At 64.7% G+C, this 26,993-nt stretch overlaps 2 protein-coding genes across 5 annotated transcripts; both read right to left on the reverse strand.

Annotated features, from left to right (window-relative positions):
* Nucleotides 1-1,345: 1,345 nt before the first annotated feature.
* TCEA3 (transcription elongation factor A3) lies at nucleotides 1,346-8,352 on the reverse strand. Its single transcript, XM_068417812.1, has 14 exons — nucleotides 8,103-8,352; nucleotides 6,546-6,608; nucleotides 6,319-6,424; nucleotides 6,036-6,189; nucleotides 5,683-5,751; nucleotides 5,470-5,538; nucleotides 5,296-5,379; nucleotides 4,949-5,026; nucleotides 4,702-4,856; nucleotides 4,094-4,155; nucleotides 3,019-3,168; nucleotides 2,287-2,433; nucleotides 2,091-2,162; nucleotides 1,346-1,951 (listed from the first exon to the last, which is right to left on the reverse strand). The coding sequence occupies exons 1-14, from the start codon at nucleotides 8,169-8,171 to the stop codon at nucleotides 1,943-1,945; spliced, it is 1,287 nt and encodes a 428-aa protein (XP_068273913.1). The 5' UTR covers nucleotides 8,172-8,352; the 3' UTR covers nucleotides 1,346-1,942.
* Nucleotides 8,353-9,496: 1,144 nt separating this feature from the next.
* Nucleotides 9,497-26,374, reverse strand: ASAP3 (ArfGAP with SH3 domain, ankyrin repeat and PH domain 3). Of its 4 annotated transcripts, none has more exons than XM_068417729.1 (26): nucleotides 26,249-26,374; nucleotides 23,140-23,212; nucleotides 22,496-22,641; nucleotides 20,941-21,015; nucleotides 20,634-20,683; nucleotides 20,295-20,421; nucleotides 18,395-18,480; nucleotides 17,562-17,637; nucleotides 17,395-17,481; nucleotides 17,007-17,116; nucleotides 16,073-16,142; nucleotides 15,486-15,573; nucleotides 14,848-14,896; nucleotides 14,558-14,751; nucleotides 13,732-13,865; nucleotides 13,302-13,396; nucleotides 12,817-12,997; nucleotides 12,267-12,352; nucleotides 12,046-12,161; nucleotides 11,893-11,960; nucleotides 11,691-11,798; nucleotides 11,369-11,612; nucleotides 11,007-11,274; nucleotides 10,546-10,681; nucleotides 10,265-10,387; nucleotides 9,497-10,016 (listed from the first exon to the last, which is right to left on the reverse strand). In XM_068417729.1, exons 1-26 carry the CDS (start codon nucleotides 26,372-26,374, stop codon nucleotides 9,942-9,944), a joined length of 2,991 nt encoding a protein of 996 aa, XP_068273830.1. In that variant the 3' UTR covers nucleotides 9,497-9,941. The 4 variants fall into 4 exon arrangements, with proteins under 4 accessions (XP_068273830.1, XP_068273829.1, XP_068273828.1 ...); XM_068417728.1 differs by having other exon boundaries at nucleotides 11,007-11,277; XM_068417727.1 differs by having other exon boundaries at nucleotides 11,369-11,798.
* Between the last annotated feature and the right edge of the window lie 619 nt (nucleotides 26,375-26,993).

Raw genomic sequence — 26,993 nt, forward strand, 5'->3', positions numbered from 1 at the left:
GTCCTCTTGTCCTATCGCTGGTTGCCTGGGAGAAGAGGCCGACTCCCACTTCACTACAACCTCCCTTCAGGTAGTTGTAGACTGCACTAAGGTCACCTCTGAGCCTCCTCTTCTCCAGGCTAAACACCCCCAGCTCCCTCAGCCGTTCCTTGTAGCTCAGACCCTCCAGACCCTTCACCAGCTTGGTCACCCTCCTCTGGACTCGCTCCAACACCTCAACATTTCTCTTGAAGTGCGGTTGAAGTTGATGTTGGTGTCCCCACGGGGACATGGGGCAGAGCCTCCTGAGCTATAGGGAAGAGGGAAAATAAAACAGCTGAGGAAGCTACGGATAACTATCGTTGGGTTTGCAGGCGCTGGAAGGCTCGTGGGACGCCAGGACCTCATGGCTAATTGTGGGGCAGCCCTAACAAAGTCAGGCTCGCAGATCTTCGGGTCCATCCTTGAGCCGAGGGCTCTGCCACATCCCAGGTCCAGGGCTCGTCTGCAAGCCCTGAGGGAGCAGGGTGAGCCCCGTGCTCAGCACCACATGGATGTGCCAGCCCAAGGGCATGGTGAGGTGTCGGTGTGTGCCCCGCTGTCCCCTCATTCCTCACCCTGGCAGTGCCAGGACGTGCCCTCGGCCATCCTGACACGCACCAGATCGCGGTGCCGCAGCCCACGGCGTGCACGGGGTTGGGTTTAATCAGTAGATCCAGAGATGCTCCCATGGGCCAGACCCCAATCTGGAGATGCTCCCATGCCCCCACACCACTGCCAGCCTCCTGGGAGGGGGCCGTGCAGCCACGGCATCACCCCAGAGAGGGTCCAGGGGGGCTGAGGGTGGGTCCTGCTGCCCAGGATGGAGGGGCCCACGCTGAGGGGTAAAGGCCAGCTCCAGAACTGCATTAATTTGGTTAAATCCTCACACAATTCACCACCAGCTGCTCCATCCCCTTCCCAAGAAGCCCAAGCGAGCCCTGGCCGAGGTTGCCCCCCAGGACCAGCCCTCCCAGAGGGGGCTCAGGACCCACCATCTCCCACTCCATCCCCACAGACAGGGACCCACCACCGTGCTTTGGGGACCAGCGAGCAGGGCTGGGGGGGGTCAACGAGGCATCGAGCGAGAGGATGGGGAAATGGGGTTGCCAAGGAAACGGCTGAACAGCAAAGTGCTGATTGTTGGGGGTTTTTTTGTCAAGGCTGGAAAAAAATGCGGGGGAGAAGGGCAGCGGCGAAGCCCCGCAACACGGGCGAGCCAGGGTGGGGGTCGGGGGGGGCTGAACCCCAGGATTGCAAACCAAAATGTGGGTGCTCAGGGGTGTGTGAGCTTCACCCCGCTTCAGACAGCAGCTGGTGACGCAGAGACAGGTCACACCTTTATTGCTCCAGCTGGAGGGTTGTCCTCATCCTCTCCCCCCTCATCCTTTCTCCTTTCCTGGGGACACAGTGCCCTCGAGCCAGGTCCATGTGTCACAGAGGGACACAGTGGCATCCCTCTGGCATCCAGCCACCGCTGCAACCACCCCATCTCCCTCCGTGTCCTCCCACCGCGTGCATTTAGGTGAAGAAGAATGTATTTGGGGTCAAACCTGGCCCTTCCCCACCCCACATCCATGGGGCGATGTCCCTCCTGCCCCCCCAAACCATCCAAGTCCAGGTTCCCCCCCAGGGAAGGGCACAAGCTGCCCAGGTCAGACCAGTCTCCCTTCCCCGCGATGTGTCTTGTCCCAGTGGGCTCCCAGTTCACCCCAAGCGAAGGGAAGGTGTTTCTAGGGAGGAACCGCTCCAATTCACCGGGGTCTTCCTGAGCAAACCCGCCTGTCGCAGCCCAGGGCAAGGAAACGGGGATGTGGGGACCGAGGCCACCCCGTCACCCTCTCTCCCCACCCCGGCTGCCCGGTGTGGCCGTCACAGCACCCATCTCGCTCCACGTCCCCTCCAGCCCCATCGCCGGGCACCGTCAGCAGAACTGCAGGAGAAGCAGAGCGGGGGGCAGGCGGTGAGCCCTCACCCAGCCCCTCAGCACCATTTCGGGGGGCTCTGCCACCCTCCAGAGCCAGGGAAGGGCTGGGGTGCCCAGACCCCCCCACCCCAAGCCGGGCACGGACCTTCCAGCGGTTCCCACACTCATTGCACAGCACGAAGGTGGTCATGGGCTCGTCGGCACTGCGCGTCTGCACCTGGGGAGAGGAAAGCGGGCGGTGGGTCAGCGGGGACCCCTCTGCACGCCCCGGGTCAGCAGGGACCCCTCTGCACCCCCCCCGAATCGGGATCCCCCTGGGGGGGGGGCTCTGCAGGGCCCACCTGGTTGTACGTGCAGTTCTTCTTCTTGCACTTGCCGCACTGGAAGAGGTCGGTGACGGTGCCGCCCGTCTTGGCCATCTGGTGCTCCCGGATGGCCTCCTGGGTCATGGCGTTCCTCAGCTCCTTCAGCTCGTCGCTGGCCATCTCCTGCCACCGGCATCGCCCCGGTGGGGTCAGCGAAAGGGCCCCCAGGGGGGGTTCGCAGCGGGTGCAAACAGCCCGTGGTCCATCACCCTCCCCATCTTCTCCAGCACCAGGACTGATCCTGCTCTCTGGGCTTGCTGGAGGGCTCAGGCCCTTCCACATGAAAACATCACCCCGGTCTCAAAACATCACCTGGTCGCCCCCACGGAGGGAGCTGGGCTCCCCAGAGCCTGATTTGGGGACCCTGGTTGAGGAGGAGGAATGGGGACCCTCAAGCCTGACTCCTGCCAGTGTGACATCCCACACCCAGCCAGGGGGCTGCAGGGCTCTGGGGGGGCCAGGCAGTGCCCCCCCCTTTCTCCCAGTGCCTGACGCTCCCCATGCCCTAGCCAGTAGCAGGGTGGGATGGGGAGGTACCGGGACGAGCCCAGTGTGGACACCACCAAGCCATGACCCAGCCAAGCCCTTGGGCACCAGCACAGCCTCCAAGAGCAGAGGCTGGAGGGGGGTTCTCACCCCCCCAACCCCAGAGGCAGCATGAACGTGGTCCACGCGAGCCAGCCTGGTGCCCCCCACCCTGCTCCCCACCTCGGCGGTCATGCGGGCGATGAGGCTGGGCAGGATGGCCCCGCAGAGCACATTCCTCCGCAGGCTGGGGTTCTTGGGGTCCTTCAGGTTGCTGATCCTGCTCCGCACCCGGTTGCGATACTTCATGTCCGTGCTCTTCAGCTCCTGGAAGATATGTGGGGCGGCTCTGTCAAGGAATCAAGGGGGTGAGGCAGGGGGATGGCAGCTCTGCAGGCACCCGTGGCTGCTCTGGGCTCGGTGGTGCTGATGCCACCAGGACTAGTGCCCATGTGGGCATGGAGGTGGCCAATCTCAACAGGGCTTTGCTCCTTGGAGGACGATGTGTGGGGGCATCTCCCCCGCCTTGGGTTCAGCAGGATGAAGCACAGATCGGGATGTGGGGAGGAAAGCAGCTTTGCATTTCCCTGCTGTGACACCCAAAGGCAGTCGGGGCACAGGGGACTGTCACCAAGCCCCGTGCTGGGACGTGAGCTCATGGTGCAGAGGACTCAGCCCGCTCTCCTCCTCCCAGGCTGGCCAAAAAGCCACCGGCTGCTGGCACGGATGCGGGCAGAGGGGCTGAGGAGGCAGCTGCGGGGTCCCACGAGGCCCCAGGCACACACGGCCAGAGGCTGGGATGCACCAAAAATCGAAGCAGACCCAGGAGGAACAACCACCTTGGGACTGCTCCCGTCCTGGGGGGCTGCAAACAGAGCCCTTGGCTGTGTGTGGGGTTTATGTCCCCAGCGATGAAGGCAGGTCCCTGAGTAGGGGGGTTTGGGGGGGAAAGACAGACCCCCAGACCCAGGCAGGTGCCAGGGGGATGCTCAGCATCAGCATCAGCCTCTAACCGGGGTCTGGGCTCCCTCTGCAGGTAACAGGGACAGCAGAGCCCATCACCCTGTCTCTGTCCCTACCACCCTCTGTCCTTGTTCCCACCACCCTCCACCCTTGTCCCCACCACCCTCCATCCTTGTCCCCACCACCCTCCACCCTTGTCCCCACCACCCTCCATCCTTGTCCCCATCAACACCCCCGAGCCCACGCATGTCCCCCTCAGCAGGGGGAGCCCAGGGACTCCCAGCATCCCCCCAAGGATATGGTCTTCGATCTCCGACGCCATCTTCTCGCAGTTGACACCGAACTCCTTGTAGTCATCTAAAGGGCAGAGAGGCCACGGGGTGACTTTCAGGCGTGAAACCAGCCGGGTCTCACCATGCACCAAGAAACCCCCCAAAAAAATCTCATCTCTCCCCCCCCAGCTCATCCCAGGCACCCCATCTCTATAAAACCTATTTTTACCCACCTGGAGCCTTACAAAGAGCCCATCCCCACATCCAGCCCCTTACTGGACACCCCACCAGCCTCCTTGTCTTTCATTTCGGGGCTGAACACCAAGCTATGAGCTACGGCTGTGCTTTGGGTGCAAGGCCAGGGTAGATCTGCTGTCGTGGGGCTGTGGGTGCCCCAGGATGCAGAGCCTGGCTTGTTATTGTAGGGTTGCTCCTATTAGGGCTGTCCCATAGAAGAAACAACCCCGTTTGGGCTCCAGCGTCCCCCAAGCTCCATCACCCCCAAGCTCCATCACCCCCCAGCTCCATCACCCCCCAAGCTCCATCACCCCCCAAGCTCCATCACCCCCCAAGCTCCAGCATCCCCCAAGCTCCAGCATCCCCCGGCTCCAGCACCCCCAGACCCGCTCACCGTCCATGCGGAGGGCGGCCGTCAGCATCTCGATGCACTTGTCCCGCACCGAGTCCCCCGTGAGGTAGCAGGGGGCCAGGAGACAAGGGCTGGGCGAGAACGGGGGGGTGGTGGGGGTCCGCGGCGTCTCCGCTTTGGCCTTGCTGCTGTTGGCTCTGCAGGAGGACAGGCAGGTGTGGGGGGGGTCCTGGCGCAGCCCCAAGGGACCCACCGGGGGTCCCGTGGCCGTGGGATGGGTCTCTCCTACCTTTCCTCCTTGCTGTCACTGGAGTTTCTCCGGGAGCCGGTGGGAGCTGGCGAGGGGCTGGTGCCCACAGAGGCTCTCCTGGGGGTGGTAGGGGGGACAGTGGGGGGGTGACACCAGAGATGGGACAGGGGGTAGGGAGCGGTGGCAGGACCTCAGGCACCAGCACATCAAGGAAGCCAACAGGAATGTCCCCGGGGGAAGGATTTGCTCCTCGTGGGGGATGGCCCCATGGCAGGAGCAGGGCTCTCAGCCATCTCTACCCACCCCAGACGTGGGTCCCGTGGTCAGAGCATCCCCAAAGGGACACCCCCCCCCCAAAGCATCCCCAGGTGACGCCCCTTCCTCACCTCTCCCCTGAGGGTCTCCTCTGCTGGGAGGAAGAGGAGGAGACGGCCGAGGCGGTGGAGGACCTCGAGTCGGCAGAGTCTCTCCTGGCAGGATGAGCCCCATGTCAGGGGATGACGACAGGGACCCAGCGGGGGGTCCAGACCCTCCCACCCCCACCCAGCCCAAGCACCCACCTCTCTTTTTTGCCATCCAGAGGTGACTTCTTTGAGGACGCCGTGGGGCTCCGGCCGTCGCTGGACTCTCTTCACCGCAGAACCCCGAAGGAAGGGAGAGATGCTCTCAGTGATGCCCTGGGGAGGGGGATCCTGCCCACCCCTGAGCCCCACCAGCCCCCAGGTTGTCAACAAAGCCCCCCCACCAGGGTCAACGTGCCCTTCGGCAGATACCTCTGCGGGATGGAGTCACCATGGTGGCCCTGGGGGGTGGTGGCATGACAGCGGGTCTTGCTGGGCTTCCTAGGGACAGAGAGAGCGGGGAAGGGTCAGGCGAGCACCGTCCAAACCACCCGCACCCGGGGCATAAACAGCTCTAGAGGAGGGAAAAGAAATAAAAAAATGCTGTTTCTCCCCTTTCTTCTCCTCAAGCTGCCCCGGTGCTGCCACGGCTGCGGGCACCTGCCCACCCTTGGGTGCTGCCGGCAGGGATGGATGACCCAAACCACTCGTACGGTGGTCTCAGCTCAGCCCCACCGACGTCTTGGCCACGCAGCCCCCCCGAGAGCAGGCAGGAGCCCCCCCACCTCTCCTTGTGCTTCTCCCTGTGCTTCTCAGCTGGGTTTTTGGGGTGCTTCACCCCGTCGTTGGGGCAGCTGGGACAATCCAGCACCTTCTCCTTCTTCTCCTTCTCCCCATCCGTGTCCTTATCCTTCTCCTTCTTCAGGGGGGTGGAGGACTCTGGTGGGGGGCAGGATTTGGTGCATGGGAGCCTGCACTGATCCCACCCTGAGAGCATCAGGGGTTTGGGTTGCTGGGGGGGGGGGGTTGGGGTGCTGGAGGGGTTCCTACATCTCCCCCATCACTCACCCAGCAGCCGCTTCCAGTTCTTGATGAGGATCTTGGCTGAGGCCACCACCTCTTCGTCCGAGCAGTGTTTCCGCACCGAGTTGACGGCCACCCCGATCCGCGTGGTCTGGGCACGCACGGCAGGGACGTGTCCTTAGGGCACGGCGTGGGGACAGCACGAGCCACCCCATGGGGTGTCCCCACCCCCAAGGCCACCGACTGCTGCCCCACCGCCCAGCCCCCCTCACCTGGAGCAGCTGGATGGTCATGGTGTAGCCAGTGAGGGACTTGAGCAGATCCAACGCCCCTTCCTAGAGTGGGGAGAGGCCACGGGGGGGGTCCTTGAGGAGCCAGGGAGGGATGGGGGGGGCAGTGCCGGGGAAGGGACCCCAAGGGGACGGTCCCTGGGGAACATCCGACCCTCCGCAGCGATGCATTCATAGAGGAACCCCAAAACCCAAATGCTGCTGGATCGTCTCGGTGTGGGGTCACATCGCTCGAGAAAACCCCCCCGTAAGGAGCCCCCAGGCTGCTGGGAGCTGGGGACACCCGAGTGTCCCCACGCCGGGGTACGAGGGTCCGTGGGACACACACCCAGGGGGTTTCAGCCCGACCCCGGGCATGCAGCGGCTGCAGGGCTAAACATAGCCCCGAGCCATCCTCCTCCTCCTCCTCCTCCTCCTCCTCCTCCTCCTCCTCGGGGTATTTTTAGAGCCACCAGCTCGCAGGTGTCCCCCAGCGCAGGGGACACGGTCCCATTCCCACCCACCACGGGGGGCTGGATCGGGCCCTCCCAGTACGAGGGGTGCGGGGTGGGAGGGCCGGGCAGGATCAGGCCCTTGGCCCACGGGGCTGCCGACACAGATCCAAGTGTCAGTGTCCCAAAAAGCCACCAGCCCTGGGGGGGTGGCAGTGATGTCCCCCCCCACCCAGGAGCCAGCACCTCGCTGGGGCAAAGGCCGCTGGAACTGGTCAAATATTAACTTTAAGGGCCGGGCTCGGCTCTGCTCGTCACCAGGATCCCCGGATGGGTCCTGCCCCGGCACCGAGGGTGGCAGGGCCCGATCCTGGCTCCCCCCCCGACACGTTGTCCCCAAAGCCACCCGGGAGCCATCGCTCCACTCGTGCCTGGGGCCAGGCAGGGGTTGTGCCCCCCCCACCCCACCTCAGACCCCCCCCCCCCAACACCTCGGGGAGTTTTCACTCGCACGGGGCTGAGCCAGTGGCACCGGCCCCGATCGGGTGTTGGTGGCCGGGCTGGTGGCCAAGCACCTGTCACCCACAGCCCGGAGCTGGGACAGACCCCCCCCTCACCCCCCCAAATCCCAACAGCGACGGGGTGCAGGAGAGCCCCAAATCAGAGAGAAAATAAAACCCTCCTGGGTGCTCACTCCGATGTCACACGGCCGGGCTGGGGCAGCACCCCGGGGTGCTGGTGGCACCTGTGGGTGCTCCCCACCCCCCCCCAGACCCACTCAGCCCCTCTGGGACTGCGAGAAACAGGAGTTGGGGGTGCAAAGCAACCCCCCCCATGGTCCCTCCTGTGTCCTGAGCCACGCTGCGCCATCCAAACACGCATGGACACGCGTGTAAATAGGCACATGGCTATTTATGTGTGTATTTATGTGTATAATGTGTGTATTACATATGTGTAAATACACACGTGTGTGCAAACATGCACATGCATGCAAACGTGTACATAAACATACACATACGTGTAAATATGCACATGTATGTAAATATGCACATGCGTGTAAAATCACACCCGCGTGCCCAGCCGCCCCGGGGGCTCAGCCCCCCCTTACCGTGCTCTTCCTGGCCACCATCTTATCCAGTTTCTTGGCGATCCGGACCAGCTCCTCAGCGGGCCCCATGCCGCCGCCTCGGCGCTCGCTGGCCTTGGGCCACCGCTGGGGTGAAGCCAAGGGGGCAGCGGGCAGAGCTGGGCGCTGCGGGCATGGGGGGGTAGGGCTGGAATGGGGCAAACTGGGGGGGGGGAATGGGGGAAATGGAAGGGAAGGGCAAGGAGAGAGAGCAGAAAGGAGGTGGGGCTGTCCCGGCCAGTTATAAACTCCTGCCAGGCAGGCGGGATAGCACGGGGCAGGGCTAAATATAGCTGAGCGTGGGGCAGCGCTGGGGGGGCGGTGGGGTGCACCGGGGTGGGGGCCGGAGGGGAGCCGGGGGGTGCCGAGAGGCTGGAGGACCTGCCTGCTATGGGGCTGGGGCTGGAGCTGCCTGCTATGGGCTACAGCTGCCCACTGTAGGGCTGGAGCTGCCCGCTATGGGGCTGTAGGTGCCCACCGTGGGGCTGTAGGTGCCTGCCATGGGGCTGGAGCTGTCTGCTATACGACCAGAGCTGCCTGCCATGGGGCTGGAGCTGCCTGCTATGGGGCTGGAACTGGAGCTGCCTGGTGTGGGGCTGGAGCTGGGGCTGGAGCTGCCTGCCATGGGGCTGGAGCTACCTACCTTGGGGTTGGAACTGGAACCATCTCCCATGGGGCTGGAGCTGCCTGCCATGGGGCCAGAGCCATCTGCTATGGGGCTGGAGCTGCCCACTGTGGGGCCAGAGCCCAAGAGGGGTGGCCATAGGGTGGGCACGCCACTCTGTGCTGGGCTGGATCCACCCTGGCACACAGGGAGGGTGCTCGTGCCCCATCCCAGCCCCACACGGCACGGGGCACAGGACCACGTGGCTGCCCCAAATCATGCTGGTGCACCCCCCCACCCCCAAAACAGTGCTCCCCCCACCCCCCTGCCCAGGGGCCCATCCCCGATGGGCACCAGCAGGTCACAAAGCCCAGTAGCCACGTCCAGGATAGAGGCAGCCAGCCCCCAGGGGGGGACACGGCTGACCCCACTGTGCCCCCCCGCAACGTGCACCAGGTGCTTACAAAACTGCTGGTTTTATTAGAGACAGAAAACATTAAAATATAAAAAAAGGCCTTTTTTTTTTTTTGAGATGACATACAAACGAGAAAGGGGAGAGGGTAAATTGGGGGGGGGGGGACATTGGTCCTAGAAAAAGCTGCAAAATCGCTCCCCAGGGAGAGCCCCAGGGCTGTGGGGTGATCCAGCACCCACCCCAGGTGACGGCCATGGGCCCCCTGACCCCCCTCGATCAGGGAAGTGTCCCCAGAGCCTGAGGGGTGCCGGGATGGGGCCACAGACCCCCCAGCCCCCCCCCACAAGGTCCCTCACAGCCCTTTCCTCCTCCCTGCCCCCCCCCAGTGCTTCCCAGTTGGGGCACAGGAGAGAGCTGGGGGTACACGGCACCCCCCAGGGATGGAGGGTCCATGGCTCCCTGGCAGAGGAGGGTGGGGGGCACCCAGCACAGCCCCACCCCCCACCCCAAGGGGAGAAGAAAGCCCCGGGGATGGGATGGGGGGAGCAGTGGGGCCACCAAACCAGCACAGAAACCTCAGCCCACACGTGCCATGAGTGTGTCCGTTCTCTGTGCTCCCCCCCCATGCAGCCACCGCCCAGGGACAGTGTCCCCAGTGTGGGGGGGGTCTCTGAGCCCCCTTAGGGGCAGTGTCCAGCTGGGCTGGGGGGTCCCGGGTACGTGTCCCTCATGGTGTGGCTCTGCCGAGCTGCCTCAGGTCCCAGGGATGGGGACAGGGACAAAGGGGCCACCGCCCCCCCCGTCAGTCTTGCAAGAGGTGGACGAAGCTGGCGGGGAAGACGCCGGTGCGGGAGCCATCGCCCTCGATGAAGCCAACCTGGGTGGGGGGGCAGAGATGGGGGGGGGGGTCAGGGGGGTGGGAGCCCCATCGCGGGCAGGGGAGAAGCTTTAGGGTCCCAGAGGGATTTAGAGAAGCGAAGGGTGGTGACATGCCAGCGGGACCCCCCCAGATGGGGCAGGGGGCACCCATCCCTGCCCCCCCCACGAACACCCAGCCTCCTCCAGGAGAGGACTGGGGGGGTCAGGGACAAGGGCTGTCACCCCAGCACTGCCAGTGACACTCACCCAGCTCTGCTCGTCCTCCTCCCGCGTCACCACGATCACCTCGCCCTTGGAGAAGGTCAGCTCCCGCGCCTTGTCCCCCTTGCAGTCGGCCACCGCCTTCGCGCGCTTCGGCCTCCCCTTGGCCTGCGAGGGGGTGACAGACCCCCCCCACCACCGAGGGACGTGACACCCCTGATCCCCCCCTCTGCCACCCCTGATACGGGGAGCGGGGATGCTTGGGGATGTCACGGGTCACCCCCATCGCAGCCCCTCTGAGACCCCCCCCGAGTTGTGACACGTACCGGAGCGAATCTCCTGGGCATGGGCACGGGGGGCACCTTGCTCGGAGCGGGGTCCTCGGGGCTTTGGGGGGACACGGGGGACCCCGCTTTGCCCCCCACGCCGCCGATGCGCCGGTAGGAGCGGGTGCTCTCTGAGCTGCCGGGGACAGCAGGGACAGTGTCACCCCCTCGCTGCTGGCACCTTCCCCCCATCCCCATCCCCACGAGGGCTCAGGGCTCCCTGATGGGACCCAAGGGACCTGGGTCCCACCCACAGCCCCCCTTGTCCCCTCCTGCACCCCAGCGCCAGCACCCTGGGGGGACCCCAGGTCAGGGGTGGGGACCCCTTTGCTCCACACCCCCCCAAGGACAATTTGGGGGTCCCCATGCTTGAGGAGAAGAGGGGGGTTGAAGCTGACCCACCAGCACCACGCAATGACCCCCCCACCCCCAGGGCCCTCCCGAGAAGGGGGGGTCCCTACCCGAACTTGACGGGGGGGATGTCGGGGGCCGTGGTGCCCGGCGGGGGCTGCCCGGGTGGGGGGCTCAGCTCCGGCCCCCGCCGCGCGCTGCCCGTGTCCGTCTCCGAGCGCGTCTCCCAGTACGCTGCCCGCCGGCTCTCGGGGGGGCTGCGGGGGCCGGCGGTGCCATCCGGGGTGCCCCCGGTGCCGGTGAGGCTGCGCGGTGCCGGAGCCTCCGCCGGCCGGGTGACGTGGGGGTCCGACGCCTGCCGGGGGAGCTCGGGGCGCTCTGCTTGGGGGGGACACATGATGGGGACAATAAACCTGATGTCTGGGTGAAGGCACAGCCCCACCATGAGTGACACCCCGCACCCCTCACTCACCGGTGGGGCTGTGGCCGGGTTTGGGGCGGGGGGGGCCCCGCGTGGGGTTTTTGAGGGGCAGCGGCGGGGGGATCTCCTCGCTGTGGGCCCGGCGGGGCGCAGGGCGCGAGGCCACCAAGATGCTCTCGTAGGTCTTGTTGGTGATGTCCATCCCCATGCAGCTCCAGCGGGTCTGGGGGCAGGCGGGCGGGGGGCTGGCGGCCAGCGCCGACGGGCCCTTGAAGGAGCGCTGGAGGGGGCTCACCTGGGGACGGACACCCCGTTCCTGGGCTGCCCCACCACCGCCTACGGGGTCTGCACCCCCCCAGTGCCCCCCGGGCACCTTCTCCTCCAGCTCGTCCTCGCTGTCGTAGGGGAACTCCTGGGGGGGGTCCCAGTCGTAGTCGACGTGGATCTGCAGGGAGAGCTTCCCCGCCTGCGCCTGCTCCAGCTGTGGGTCAGGGGGGCTCAGCACTGGGGGGGAGAGGTCCCAGTAGCCCCCCGGCGCTTCGGTCCCATCTCCCCCCTCCCTCCATCCCACCTACCAGCTCCTCACACTCGCTGTGCTTCAGCCTCCTCGCCACATCCAGAGCCGTCTCGCCCGCCGCGTTCACTGCACGAGGGACGAAGGGGACCCGGGTTACGGCCCCACCGCTCCCCCCAGCAGAGCCCCCAGACCCCCCCGGCCCACCCCCTACCCGTGGTGAAGGCGGCTTTGCCCTTCAGGAGCAGCTTGAGGCAGTTGGGCTGGTTGTAGAGCGCGCCGTAGTGCAGAGCCGTGTTCCCGTCCGGTGTCACCCGGTCCAGCGTCCCCCTGTGAGAAGCTCCAGGTTCAAGGGCACAGAATCAGCCCCCCACACTCTGCAAGCTCCTCCTGTGGGGAGCGGGCAGGCGACACCGCCGGCGGCTGAGGACGCACCCGTTCTGGATGATGAAGTCCACCAGAGGAAGGGAGGATCTGTCGGCGTGGCGCACGGCCATGTGCAGTGCCAGCTCGCCCGTGTCCTGCCAGGAGATGGAGGGGAGGGGAGAGCTGGACCTGAGGGTGCTCATCTCCCCCAAGACAAGGGGAAAAGAAAGGTGGACCCAAAGTGCTTCATCTCCCCCAAGACGGAGGGGAAAGGAGAGCTGGACCCAAGCAGCATCTGCCCCGAGACAAGGGGAGAAGAAAATTGGGCCTGAGGATGCTCATCTCCCATGAGATGGAGCAAAGAGCTGGACCCAAGGATGCTTCATCTCCTCCAAGATGGAGAAGAAAGCTGGACCTGAGGATGCTTCATCTCCTCCAAGATGGAGAAGAAAGCTGGACCTGTGGATGCTTCATCTCCCCCAAGACAAGGGGAAAGGAGAGCTGGACCCAAGGACGCTCATCTCCCATGAGATGGAGGGGAGAAGAGAGCTGGACCTGAGGATGCTCATCTTCCCAAGGGCCCATCTCCACCCAAAGGCCGTGGTGGCACGGGCCTCACCTGGCCCTCGGGGCTGGCCAGGGGCTTGGCCAGGTCGTGGCCCTCGGCAAAGGCCTGGAGCAGGGCCAGGAGGTCGCGGGCACGAATGGCTTCCCAGAGGCGGTGGGGGTCGTCACGGCCGCTCTTCTGCACATAGCGTCGCTCCATGTACTTGGCCACGATGTACTCCTTTCGGGCAGCCCTGCGGGGAGGGCGGCCTGGCACCGGCTCGGGTGGACACGGACGCCGGTCCCCCCTTGTCCCCACCACAGCTGGTGGCACCCTGGGCTCCTGCCTCCTCCTGAAGCCTCAGGGGGGGAAACCTCCAGAAAAAGGGGCAGATCCCACCAAAATCCAGGTGGTGACACCAGGATCCCCCCTTCTCCCTCCCCGGGCTGTCTCAGAGCCGAAGGGCAGCGGCGTGGGGACAAGGACAGGCCACGCACCGCGCGCTCTCCCTCCGCCTCCGAGCCCACCCTGAGCCCCTTGGCCAGTGGCCAACTCACATGTCACTGCCGGCCGAGGGCTTGGGGCACTCCTGCGCCGGCAGCATGGCCTCCATGATCTCGTTGAAGCGGGTGTTCCCCACACTGACGGCCAGCTGCGGTGAGAGAAGAGGGACAATGGGGGTGACGAGCCCTCGTGGCCACGCTCGCCCTGCCCTGAGCCACATCCCCGGCCCCATCCTGGAAGAGGATCCACCCAGCACCTTCCCAGAGCAGCATCTCCCCGGGGGGATGATGCTCCTTCATGGTAGGGAAAGTCTGTTTTAACAAGGGGGTAAATCCTGGGAGGCTGCCAGCATCACCCCCTTAGCGGAGCACATAGATGGGATGGAGGAGAAGGGCTGAACTCTGTGTCCCAGGAGGTTTGGGAGCCTCAGAGGGTGATTCCTGGTGCCCCCCAAGATCTCCTGGGCTGGGGGAGCGGCTTTACCAGCAGCTCGGAGGTGCTGAGGACGTCCAGGGTGAGGGACTGGATGCGGGAGTAATGCACGCCCAGCTCGCGGTGGATGCCCGAGCACTCGATGCATGTCAGGATGCCCAGGTTGGTGGAAAGCCACGTTGGGTCTACATCAGTGGGGGAACAGAATCACAGAATCAACCAGGTTGGAAGAGCCCTCTGGGATCATCGAGTCCAACCATTGCCCTGACACCACCATGGCAACTAGACAAGGGCACTAAGTGCCATGTCCAGCCTTTTCTTAAACCCCTCCAGAGATGGTGACTCCACCACCTCCCTGGGCAGCCCCTTCCAATGCCTAATGACCCTTGCTGAGAAGAAATGCTTCCTAATGTCCAACCTGAACCTCCCCTGGCGAAGCTTGAGGCTGTGTCCTCTTGTCCTATCGCTGGTTGCCTGGGAGAAGAGGCCGACTCCCGCTTCACTACAACCTCCCTTCAGGTAGTTGTAGGCTGCACTAAGGTCACCTCTGAGCCTCCTCTTCTCCAGGCTAAACAACCCCAGCTCCCTCACCCGTTCCTCGGAGGTCAGACCCTCCAGACCCTTCACCAGCTTGGTCGCCCTCCTCTGGACTCGCTCCAACACCTCAACATCTTTCTTGAAGTGCGGGGCCCAGAACTGGACACAGGATTCAAGGTGCGGCCTCACCAGTGCCCAGTACAGAGGGACGATCCCTTCCCTCAACCAGCTGGAAATGACGCGGGGCTCAGCATCACCATCCAGCCCCCATGGGATCCCCCCGCCAGGTACCTCCCAAAACCCACCCCCGGGGTGGGCGACCCACCGAGCCCCGACCTACCCGGTGCCCCGCAGTCACAGCACTGCTTGTTGCCCGGCATGTTCTTCACCTCGCTGATGACCACCTTGGTGAGCTCCTGCTCGCCACCGTCCCCCCCGCCGCCCGCCGCCGCCCCGCTGCCGCCACCGTTGGGTTCCCCCTTGAAGGCGTTGCTCAGGGCTTCGTCCTTGCTGTTCTGCAGTACTGAAACCCACCTGGGCAGGAGAAGGAGGAGAAAGAGGAGGAGGAGGATGGGGAAGGCAGAGCAGGATCTGGCACTGGAAGGAGTGGGGACGGGCTGTGGCACTTACACAACGCACTCCTGCTCGTCCTCCGCTTGGAAGTGGTACGTCCTGTTGTCTGTAGGGATGGGGAGAGGTGGAAGAAGGTGAGGGGGGGGTTTGGGATGCCCAGGATAGCAAGAAGAACCTGAAACTACTCCAAAATTACCAAAACTAAAATTAAATCACTGCATGTCACTCTCCCATCACCCAAGCTCTCTTTTTTTGTCTTGAGCTTGCTAGATCTCCTCGGAGAACCACCGAATCGACCAGGTTGGAAGAGCCCTCTGGGATCATCGAGTCCAACCATTGCCCTGACACCACCATGGCAACTAGACCATGGCATTAAGTGCCACATCCAGCCTTTTCTTAAACCCCTCCAGAGATGGTGACTCCACCACCTCCCTGGGCAGCCCCTTCCAATGCCCAATAACCCTTTCTGAAGTCGGTCCTTCCTCCATAAAAGCGACCAAGGAGACACCCGGAGCTGGATTAAAAGGGCAAAGGGTGCCCAGGTGCCGTGGCAGGGCTGACGAAAGGCCACTTGGCCACTGGGAAAACCTGCTCAGGGATGTTCTCCTCCAAAAAGGGAGTTCCCCTGGCAGCTCGGCCAACCCCCGGGTTAAACACACCCACCCCCGGCACGGCATCCTGCTCCGGGCACTCACGCGTCACCAGGTCGAAGCATTTCTTCTCCTCGGCGTGGGGCCGGACCTGGCAGGTGAGGAGGTTCAGCTTGACGGGGGGACGGTTTATCTGTGGGGCGGGAGGACAAGAGGCTGGTTAAAGGACCGGGAAGGGGTGGGATGTGTGTCACCGAGCACATACCTCCTATGGACAACCACCATCCCAGAGGGTCCCTCTTGGAATAACCAGGCGAGTGGGACCCTCTGCGACCCTTTGGAGGAGAACAAGGCTCGGAGATGTCCCCAGTCGCGTCCTCTGGCCCCGCTGCAGTTCGCAGCCTCCACCACCAGGGGGCAGCACCTCCCGCTCAACCCCCTCCAGCCCCTTTGGCCTTGTCTGGAACCTCAAGGCCTATCTCGCTGCCCCGGCCAAACCCACCGCCCCCTCCCATGACACCTATCAAACATGGGGGACCGCACTTAGTACATCCAGGCCCGGCTCGTACTAAATTTTAAGCCGGGCAGATTTGTGGCCAGTTTGGGCCAAACTAAACCTGAAACCCAACAGCCACCGACGCTCAAAGGGTGCGATGAAGGGTCGGGGCTGCAGCCCCACCGCTGCTCCTCACCGTGCTGTGCGAGATGGTCAGGCAGCCATACTTCACGCCACACTTCCTCTTCTGCCACACTTTGCGGATCCTGAGGGGGAGGAAGAGGAGGAGTGAGGACACGTTGCACAGCCTGATCACCCACGTCCATCCGCCTCCCAAACCACCCCCAGCAGCCCTCGGCAGAGGCCTGGTGGCTTTCTGGACGTGGGGTTGTGCTTCCTGTGGCTCACAGAGCACAAAACGTCCCACTGAGTGGGCTGGTCACAGGCCGTGGTGGCCAACAGATCTGCTAGCCCCAACCCAGCAAAGCACATAACCACCCACACAAAACCTGGTGCCCATCACCCAGAGGTCCACTAGGAACGTGAAGACCTTCTCTTTGGGGCTCTAAGCGTTTTATTTTTCATCCTAGATGATCCCACCAGGATCCTTTCTCCCTCCATGTCCAAGAAACAAGGAATTTCTTCCCCTCCCATCAGCCTCACAGCACACAGCTCTGCGGGGTGAACTTGGCACTGGGTGGCTCTTCCTGGACGCCCACATCCGAGGGCACTACACCCACCCAGCACCAACCACTGTGCCCAGGCAGCTGCCCAGGGGAGCACCACGGGAGAAGCATCCCGGACATCAGAGCCTGCTGGGGGCCGATGACACCAAACCATTGCAGGGGAAGGTCTCCTGCACCACCTCCAAACCTCCTCCTTCCCCAGCTGCCGTTAGAGAACCCCCAACCCATGACCATCAGCAATCAAGTCTCCTTCAGCCACTCTCCAAGCGTTGACGGATGCTTTAAACGGGACCAATCGCACCCGAAGGTCTAACAGCGACCAAAAACCTCACCCAGACAGTTCCACCTCAAGATGTCCCAGCTCTGGGGCCTCCCACGAGCGTGATGCCCACCCAACCCACAGCAACACCGGGAGCTCTCTGGGGCCGTAATGCTCATCCTCACCCATCGCTCTTCTTGTACAGGAACCCCGACTTCTCCGTCCCATACTGCTTGTTCCCTTGGTGCTGGTGGATGCTGTAGCCGCTGCCAGAGTTCTTCCTGCTCATGTTTTCCTGAGCTCACCCAGGAGGGGGGAAAAAAAAGCATTTAAAAAGCCAAGTGAGAGGCGCAGAGGTGGCTGCTGTCCCCAAGTGACCTCGTCCTTACGTGGGTGCAGCACCCAGCAGAACACCAGACACCCCCACACCCTCCAAGCATCTCCCACCCATGTCCCCTCCCGTCCCCAGCTCCCCCTTTTTCCCCACTTCTCCCCATCCCCAAGCGAACCCCAGGGCTCCCCCACCCTCCTTAGCCCCCAGCACCCACCCCACCCTCCAGCCCGGGCTCTCACCTCCTTGTTCTCCAGCTGCAGGACGCTGCGAAGGGCATCGCGGGTCTGCGTGAGCTGCTTCACCTCCTCCTCCTGCGCTTGGTGGAGCTGGGGAAGGGAAGGAGCTGCCCTCAGGGGCTGGCATCTCCAGGGGGACACGTCCCAGCATGGCGGGCTGGGGGACTCACCGTGTGGAGGGACACGGCGAGCTTCTCAATGAAGGGGTAGAGGTTCTGGGCAGCCTTCCAGCCGTCTTGGAAGAAACTGGGCATTTATTTCATGTGATTAAGATGCAGATGGGGGAGGATGGAGAGGAAAAAAAGAGGGTTTTTTTAGAGAGAATGTGGCAGGAGACCATAGCAACCGCCCTGGGAAGCAACCTCCCTGCTCCTGGGACCTGGAGAGACCCCACCAAAGGCCAAGCCCAGCCCGTGGGGTCTGGATAGCCCAAATATTTGGGGTGTTCGGGATGGAGGGTTGGCCTCTTGTTCAAGCGAAGCTCATCTCACTGGGGACCAGCCCCGCTGGAGGCCAGGCCTTGAGGGTCGCTGGGTCACAGCCCCTGCTGAGGGCACGCTCCCAGCCAACGGGCCTGTCCCCTCCCTGCCTCAGTTTCCCCACTCAGGAGCTGGAGGAGACGACACAACACCCCCGTGCTGCTCCTCCAGCCTCACGGAGCAACGGGACAGGCGGGGGGCCGTTAATCCTTGCTCCAAACGCCCTCGTTAACGAGCCCCGCGGCTAACGACGGAGCCGCTCGGCTGAACTCATCCCTGGCAATCCATCCAGAAACCAAACCACGGGATATATCCCGAGCCAAGCCCCTTCCCCCACGGACACGTTTACAGCTCCTCGAGCCAACAAAGCACGTTTCAACCCCACCACACGCGACCCGAGAGCGACAGGCGCTGCCCAACACCTTCATGGGGGAGCTGGGATGGGAGAAGGTGTCCCCAGCCCCCCCCCAAAGGGTGACATCCGACTGTGGGGACGGGTCATCCTTGACCTAGGTGGGACCTACTTGTGCTGAGCGTGGAAAAACTTGATGAGGCTCTGAAGGAAGTCTGGCCCCTGCTTCATCTGAGACTCGCTGGCTTTCAGGAGGTACTGGAGGAGGAGTAGACACCGGGTTACGTGACGGGGACAAAGACCAGCTGAAAATATCCCGGAGGAAAGAGCAAGAGCTCGGCCCGAGAAGGGTTAAACCGCTGGCTGGGTTTCAAGAAGTCGAGCTGACGTTGGGTTTGAAGGCAGCTCGCTGGGGACCACCCTCAGAAAACCTGGCCCTGGAAGTCCTCCAAGCCCTGAAAAGTTCAAGGACCAAGGCAGGCCCCCGGGGCTTCCAGCCGAGCGTGCTTCTCCTGCTGCTCGTTACTTCTGGAGTTAATAAATAACCGAAACCCAACGCGGGGTTTGAAGACATGACCCCTTTGCTCCAAAAAAAAAAAAAAAATAAAGCAGATTTCAAGCAGCGAGCGCCTGCGGCACGTCAGCCCCGGAGGTCCCCGGCCCCCGCGGAGGTGTCCCACGGGACGGGGAATTTCAGCTCCATGCATCAAACCCGTCCATCAGCTGCAGCAGAAAAGACCCGGAGTGAAATAAGGGAGGGGAGAGATTCCTCCCTGCGAGCTCCTCTCCAGGCAGGGTTTCTTCCCGGGGATGGGGTGGGAGGCGAGGGGAAGGGAAGGCGGCCGTGAGCTCCGGAGGGTTTCATGGTGGGGAAACGCCCCAGTGGGATGGAGCCACCAGGATGGAGCCTCCCGGTGCCCCAGACACCCCAGTTGAAAGTGCAAAGCCAACGTGGCGTCAAACCCGGAGCCCCGGCACCGACTGCACCCCCCGACCAAAACCCCAGCTGGAAAAGGCCACGTGTGCCCAGCTGGCGTGGGACCACCCTGCTGTGTCACCCCCCGGGGTGGCGGTGGCAGGGGAGGGTCCCAGCCAGCGCTGGATGAGACCCACGAGCACAGGGATGCTCCCAGCTGCACCCACCCACCCCACAGCCCCCGGGGGTGGGAGATGGCACGCGATGGGGAGACGCAGCCACCCCGCACATCACCCCTGGGGCGAAATCGGCTCGTGCCCCCACCCCAGGACGCAGCAACCACCATCCACCTCGAAACCTCCATGCACCACAGCCCTGGCCAGCCCCCCAGAAGAGCTCTGACCCATCTGGCCGGGTCCCAGCTCCGTGGCCCTGTGCCCAGCCCTGGTGGGTACAGCCTCTGCCCCACAGCCCCCTGCCCCTTTGCCGGGGTGGCCATGGGGCTGCAATGCTGCTGCCTGACCCTTGGGGACATGGAAGACCCCTGGGACAACCCACTGGGGGCTTGTCCCCTGCTCTGTGTCGCTCTCGAGAGGTTTATGGGGCTGCTGGGATGGCTGGGGCGAGGACACCTGCGTCCCCTCCTCGCTGCGGGGTCTGACACTGGGTCTCCATCCCGTGTCACCCCCTAAGCCTGGATTGTTGGGGATCTGGGGCCACTCCTGAGCCCCCCTCACCAAAAGCAAGTGCAGTTCTGGGAACAGGCCAAAACCGTAAAGCCAAGCGCAGGGATGTTATCCAAAAAGCTCATTTTTTGCCCCAAACGCCAACATCTGGCTTTGCAGAGGAGGGGGAGGAGCAGGGCTGGGAGGGTGAGGGTGCAGCCCCCGGGTGCCTCGCTGCAGGGTAACCCGCGGGTGCCACGCGAAGTCGCATCCCACCAGCACCCCAGGTTGGGGATGGGGGGGTCCCTGAGCTGGCACCATGCGGGGACACAACGGGATGGGGACAGCCGAGGGTCCCGCACTGCACCCACATGGGGCTGCTTTGCTGGTGGGGACGGGGACAGGCTCTGGAGGTCCCCACGCAGTTCTGAGCGGAGCAGTCCCCTGTGTCCCCCCCCACGGTCCCCGTGTTGCCCTGGCACAGCCCCTACCTCGCACATGTGGAGCTGGAAGAGCCGCCGCTCCCTCTGCATGTCCTCGGCCACCTCTGCCGCCGCCGGCTCGCCCGGGGTGACCCCTGCCACGCGCGCCCGCTCCTTCTCCTTCTCCATCTTCCCCCTGCGGGATGGGAGGGCCCAGGGTTGTCCCATGCTGGGGGGCTGCAGGTGGGGTCAGGAGAAACATCTCCAGCCCCTCTGGGTGGGAAAGGCTGGAGCGGAGCCCTCCCAAGGGCAAAGCGGCCCTGAGCGGTGCCCGGCCGCAGCCCCCCACAAACCACCCGTGTGTGGGGCGGGATCACGGGGGTTTTGCTGGAGGCAGTGGGTTCTTACACTTTGGTCTCATAATCCTTCCAGGCCTTCTCGATCTGCTTCTTGGAGTCCTGCGGGTGAAGGAGAGAGGGGACGGCAGCCGTGAGGGAAGGGCCGGTGGCACCGAGGGCTTTGCCCCACTTTGCTGTGCCCTGACCCACTCCTTGGGGACCAGGGGTGTCCCCATCGCGTCCTCCTGTCCCTCCCAGCCCTGAGAACTTGCTCCGTCCTTCTCCTGGCCATAGGTATGAGTTGAGCCTGTAACGGGGGGGGGTCTCGCTGCAATATGTCCCCAAAGGGGTGACGTGCAGCCTCAGAGGGGACTTACCAGGCGGGCGTCCCTCAGCTGCCCCTTCAGCAGGCTGTCCAGGGGGAAGGAGACGATGTTATTGAGGTTCTGCACCTGCAAAGGGCAAGAGATGGGGTTACCCCACAGGGGGGTTCTCACCTCAGGGCAGGTTGGGGATCCCCAGGTCCTTCCCAGCACTGGGGGTGCCCCCCCGCCCTCCCCCAGCTCCACGGCTGCCCTGTGAAGGGTTAAAGAGGCTGGAAGCAGGGCCGGATCCAGGCACGGGGCAGGCTGGGGCTCGTCGGTGCTGGCTACAAGATGTCTGACGCGGGGCCCTTCCCACAAACCGCATCAGCGCTGAAGCTGTTCCCCCCCATCGCCACCCTGTCCCCGTCCCCGTCCCCCCACGGCACCCAGCGATGCCACCAGCCCCTCCATGGCTCCGTGATGCAAAGCCCAGCCCCCTGATGTCAAAGGGGCTTCCCAAAACATCCCCTTTTCCTGGGGTTTGGGGACAGCAACGCAGCCACCGCCGTCCCCCCCAGCACTGTGCAGGGACCCCATGGTGGGGATGCAGGAGCTGGCCCCGGTGTCCCCTCCATGCACCCCATTTTAGAGCAGCTCCAGGACCTCCCCGCTGCACCCACGTTTCTTTTAAAGGCTCCCAAGGTTTTGGTCCATGGCAGCACCCAGAGAGGAACCCAGCGCCGGGGCATGGGACCAGCCCCGAACGAGGGGGGACAGAGGCACCCCGCTTGTGACAGCTCCAGAGGGACTCTGGGAGGGGAAACTGGGCTTGTCGGATCCAATCGAGGGTCCCAGCACGTCACCCTGTGCTGGGGAGAGCTGGGGGAACACAGCAATGGGGGACAGGCACTGCCCTCCTCCGGGAACCCATCCCAGGAGCCCCCCCAGAGCGCGGGGGTCCGGCCGGGCTGGGACAGGGAGGAAGGGGAGGAGCGGGGAGGCCCTGACTGGGGTAACTGGGAGAGGAAGACGCCAAAAATCTGCAATTCTCGCTGGGGGAAGGGCAGCAGAAATAAATTTAAGCAGAGCCAGGGCCAAAAACACCCTTTGGAGGGGGGTCGGAAGGGATCGGAGAGGGGGCCAGCAGCACGGGACCCCCGGGGCTTTGCTGCTGGGCGAGCAGGGACCCGGGTCCCTCCGGGAACGTTCTCCACCGGAGCCATCCCCGTGGTGGGGAAGGTGCTGCCGGTTCAGCTCGCGCAGCCGCAGCTCCCCGAGGCCCCGCAGCTCGGCGTGGCTTTGATTTACTTCTTGGCAAGCGAGATCAGAGATGGAATTGATGTATTAAAAATAAAAAAAAAAAAAGGGAAAAAAGAAAATAGCAGCCCCAGCCGCCCATGGAGTCGTGCCGGCGTCGCTGGGAATTCAGCAACAGGGGTATGGGATGGGCTGGGAGCACCAGGATTTTCCAAATCCAGATGGATCCTGGAGGTTTTTCCCAGCTTGGCAATAGCCAGATGCAGGGAAGAGCCCGAGGTCGCACCGGAGACGCCGTGAACCCCACGATCCCCCACCCCGGGCGGTTAAAGCCTCCCCGCGCCATCGGCAGCGTGCCGGGGCGGCTCACCAGGTTCTTGAAGAGCGCAGTGACCTCGCGGGTGAAGACGGCCAGGTTGAGGAAGCCGGTGGAGAGCTCATGGTTGTTCTGGGAGAGGTGGTTGTTGCCGAAGTTCTCCAGGGCTTCGCTGTACTGCTCCTCGTTCTCCACGTGGGCTGTGCACGGAGGGACACCGGTGAGGGACGTGGGGTGGCCCTGCAGCACCCCATCCCTGGGACATGGCCATGTCACGAGGGTCCCACCAACACCCATCGCTGGCCACCTCATGAGGGTCCCACCAACACCCATCGCTGGCCACCTCATGAGGGTCCCACCAGCACCCATCGCTGGCCACATCACGAGGGTCCCACCAGCACCCATCGCTGGCCACATCACGAGGGTCCCACCAGCACCCATCTCCCCATCCCTCCTGCAGGCTGATCCTGCAGGACAGCAGCAGCGAGCCCTAAACAACCTCCCTGAGGTTCCTGATTTCCCTTTTTAAGCCAATTTTGGGCACCCTACGATGCTGCCAGACTGGCCAGCACCCATGGCCACCCAACCGTGCAGCTGCATCACCCCATGGACCGATGTGACCAGCGCTGGTGGAGGGTGGGACCATCACAGACCCCACCAGCCCGGGGATGCCCACCAGCTCTCGAAGCACAACTCACTGAGCCCGGAGACGTGAATGGCTTTCACATATTTCCTGATCCTCTGGAGCACGGCTTGGTCCCCGTCCAGGCTCTGCGAAAGCGAAGAAAGAAAACACACGGAGCTCGTTGAGCCCGGCCAAGCGCAACCTCCACCCCCCCCCGGCAGATGTGCGGGGCAGCGGCCAAGCTCCCGGCGCTGGGAGAGGAGCCGGAGGCATCACGGGGATAAATCCCGCAACCGGGGATGGGGCTTCCCACAACCGCCCTCCAGCTCTTGGCCGTGGCCCCCCAGCACCAGGGACCTCCCAGCAGCCCCCACCAGCCTCGCTTAGAGCACTCCCCATCCCGGTCCCCCCCTCCATCCTCGCCCCAGCCCTCCCTACACCCCCATTTGCCCCCCGCTGAGCACCGGGGCCAACTCAACGTCAACGTCAACCCAACGCCAATGTCAACGCCAACAACGCCAACGTCAACCCAACGTCAACATCAACGTTAATGTCAACCCAACGTTAATGTCAACCCAACGCCAACTCGCCCACAGAGCATCGTAGCCGAACACACGCCGGCCGTAGCCATCAGGAAAGGGTTAAGGGCGGCTTGGCTCCAGGTAGCAAAGGCATGATAACAGGCTGGAAATATTTAGAGGGCGTGAACAGCAAGAAGGGCGAGGGATGAAACCGCGGAGGAATTACAATAAAGAGGCTCTCTTGCTCGCTCGCGCTCTCGCTGAAGGTTTTTGGGCCGATGTCAAGGCCGATTTCCCGACAGCGGGGTCAGCCTGGCCTCGGCGCCGCTCTCTGAGGCCCTCCTCGTTGGATGCCGAGGATGAGCTTGGGCCAGGATGAGCCGGCTGAGAGGGGACCGGGGCCGAGGTGGGAGCCAAACCCCCTGCCCGAAGGGGTCTTGCAATGCATCTACCACGGGGAGGATGTTGGGGTGCCCCAAAGCCCCCCATGCCCCCTCTCTGCACCAAATCTGGGTGCCCCAGGCTCTCTGGAGGGGGGATGTCTTGGGGGGATGCCAGGGCTGGATGCTTGGATGCCCCATGCTCACAAACCTGGTGTAGCCTCGGGAAGGGGAAACTGAGGCAGCGTGAGATGCTCTGGATGCATCACCAGATGCATCACCCCTCAGCCCAGCTCGGGGGAAGCTGAGGACATCGGCACAGCGGGGACAGGAGCGTGAGGGATTCCCCGTGGGGACGGAGGAAGGGACGGATCCACGCCGGCACCGCAGCCACCCCGGCTCGCAGCCTGGGGACCCCGAGCAGCCACCGCCACCCCCCGCCTGCATGCTCAATGGGGGCCATTCTTCTGCCTCCCCCCCCCCTCCGCCGGCTCGTGCCGCCCGGCGAAGGAGCCGCCGCGGGTGCCAGGGGCTGGGCCAGCAGCGGGGCTGGGCCGGGAGCAGGATGCGGCACGGCCCTGGGTGCAAAGGGCAGCGCGTGGCAGGGACACGGTGAGGTGACAGGGCGAGCCGGGAGCTCGGCTGCCAGCTCTGCCACCGAGCGTGCCGGCGGCCTCTGCCATGTCACCCTGCCCCGGCCCAGAGGTGCCCAGTCCCATGTGACACGCACCCAGCCCCAACCACCCAGGGCTGGATCCGACCTTCCAGCCCACTCCAGAGATGTCACGTTCTGCCTCTGCAGCAGCCCCGAGGTCCCCAAAGCCACACGAGCCCCCTGGGAGGGGAGAGCCCTCTTTAACCCCAGGAGGGAAACTGAGGCACGGAGCAGCTCCAGCCAACACCAGTATGTCTCCTCGATGGCAAGCACCAGCCTCCACCACTCGCCCCGCTCACCCACATCGCTCCTGTCCCCCCGATTTGGGACCAGCTCCCAGATGGGTGCACGCAGCCGCACCTCCGAGGTGGTAGTGCCCTGCCTTGGGGACCCGGTGGGACATGGTCCCCCCTTCCCACCCAGCAGACCAGGACCCCTCGCTCCCTCCTCGCCAAGCCACCAGCTCGGATCTGGGGTGGTGACGGTGAAGACGAAGGCTCGGTTTGGTCACAGAGGGTCCCTCCTGCTCCCCAGCCCCCCCCAAAGCCACCACTGTGCGTGTCCCATCAGGGCTCAGAGGGTGGCACGGGGCTGGCACTTGTTTGGGTGGGTTCCCCCCTTCCCCTCGCGCTGGGCACGGGGACACCGAAGGCCTGGCAGCGGTTCAGCCCCCATGAGGGTCCCCACAGCCTCGGGTGGGATGGGGGTGCTCAGCCCCGTGCCCCCCATGTCACGCAGGACGGCGGTCACGACTCCCAGCTCGACGGAGCTTCACCGAGCAAACCCCGCAGCCATCGCGGGGGGACACCTCTGTCCCCATCCCCGTCCCCCTTAACCGCAGCCTCACGAAATTCCTGCTGCCTCCCCCTCCCCAGATGAAGATCCACGGCCACGGCCAGCACGTGCTGGTGGGGACCGGGATGCTCCGCGGTGCATCCCCAGCCTGGGGACACCCATCCCGCTGCCCCCCCCGGGGCTCCCGGCAACCCCGGCACCTGGGGCCCCGCTCTCCCCGCCAGCCCTGGCTCCCCTTCAAAGCCATTCCTTCGCGGAGAGGAGTTGGCAAAAGCCACGGGACCAGCTGGAAACCGCCTTTAGGCCGGGCGGGAGAAGGGGGACGAAGGCACCCCACCACCCCCGCCCTTCCCGTAACCGCTGCCGGGGATTTTGGCGGGGGGGAGCTAAAAATACCCCCTTGGTTTTCATCGGGAGGGGGGCTCCCCCAGGACCATCACCCCACACCAGGGCTGGCTCCGGTGTGGCAGCTCGGTGGCGGTGGGATGCTGTGCCCAGCCCCGGGGGGTGCCCTGGCCCCTCCCGTGGTACCTGGCCCTGGGCAGCACCAGGAGCTGGAGGCAAAACCGGCTTTAAAGGAGAGTTTTACCCATTTTTGCAGGTTTGACCCCAAAAAAAAGCACACGCTGGAGCTGCTCAGAGGATGCAAACGGCCACCCTGGCCCGAGGGTCCCAAAGCACCCGCGCAGGGTGACAGCCAGGCTGTGCCACCCAAGGAAGGGAGGTGCCCCCCGGGGTGGGCACTGGGTGCCGGCCCAGCACCCATGGGTGCCAGGGGGTGCTCCCAGGTGGGGTGCGCAGCCCGACCCCCCCCTCCCCAGCCCCACTCACCTCCTCCAGGGCCCCCACCGCCCCCCGGCACTTCTGCAGCCGGGAGGCGAAGGCGGCGGCGGGCGGGGAGCTGAGGTCCGCGCCGGTCACGGCCAGGAACTCGGCCACGGTGAGCTGCTCGGGCATGGTGCGGGGGGCACCGGGGGGTGCGGGGGGCACCGGGGGGCACCGGGGGGGTGCGGGGAGCACCGGGGCGGGGGGACCGGGAGGATGCCGGGGGGTGCGGGAGGCGGCCGGGGGGAACCGGGGGGGCACCGGGAGGGGGCGGGTGGCAGAAACGGGGGGCGGGCACCGAGGGGGTGCGGGGCGGGGAACCGGGGGGACACCGGAAGGGTGCGGGGGTGGAACAAGAGGGCGCACCGGGAGGGTGCGGGAGGAGGGAACCGGGAGGGTGCGGGAGGAGGGAACCGGGAGCGCACCGGGGGGGTGCGGGGAGCGCACCGGGAGCCCCTGCGGAGCGCCCCGGGGGTGCCCGGCCCGGCTCAGCGCCCCATGCCCCGCACCGGCAGCCCCGCACCGCACCGGGGAGTTGCTCCCTCCGCCCGCCCGCGCGCTCCCGCCCCGCCGCCGTCACGTGCACGGCCCCGCCCGCCCGTTAAAGGCGAAGCGACCCCCGTGCCTCCCCCCCGTGAGCTGGCACCAGCACCGGGCACCGGGGGGGTGCAGGGTACCGGGGTGCGGCGGCCAGAGGAAGGGAAAAACCGCGGGGTCTCGCTGGACCCGCACCCCCGGCATCACCCCGGCA

This window comes from Nyctibius grandis, chromosome 24, assembly GCF_013368605.1.
Source record: "Nyctibius grandis isolate bNycGra1 chromosome 24, bNycGra1.pri, whole genome shotgun sequence".
Lineage (NCBI taxonomy): Eukaryota > Metazoa > Chordata > Aves > Nyctibiiformes > Nyctibiidae > Nyctibius > Nyctibius grandis.

What these genes read in the sequence shown, in the direction of transcription:
- TCEA3 (XM_068417812.1), bottom strand. Translation starts at nt 8,171, where the DNA reads ATGGGGCCCGCTGAGGAGCTGGTCCGGATCGCCAAGAAACTGGATAAG. An exon ending in GAACTGGAAGCGGCTGCTGG is followed by an intron (nt 6,190 to 6,318) that starts GTGAGTGATGGG and finishes GCCCCCCACCAG; the next exon opens with AGTCCTCCACCCCCCTGAAG. An exon ending in AGAACTGCACGTACAACCAG is followed by an intron (nt 2,163 to 2,286) that starts GTGGGCCCTGCA and finishes TCCTCTCCCCAG; the next exon opens with GTGCAGACGCGCAGTGCCGA.
- ASAP3 (XM_068417726.1), bottom strand. Translation starts at nt 26,374, where the DNA reads ATGCCCGAGCAGCTCACCGTGGCCGAGTTCCTGGCCGTGACCGGCGCG. An exon ending in TGGCCAGCCCCGAGGGCCAG is followed by an intron (nt 12,353 to 12,816) that starts GTGAGGCCCGTG and finishes ATCTCCTGGCAG; the next exon opens with GACACGGGCGAGCTGGCACT. An exon ending in AGGAGGACGAGCAGAGCTGG is followed by an intron (nt 10,017 to 10,264) that starts GTGAGTGTCACT and finishes CCCCCCACCCAG; the next exon opens with GTTGGCTTCATCGAGGGCGA.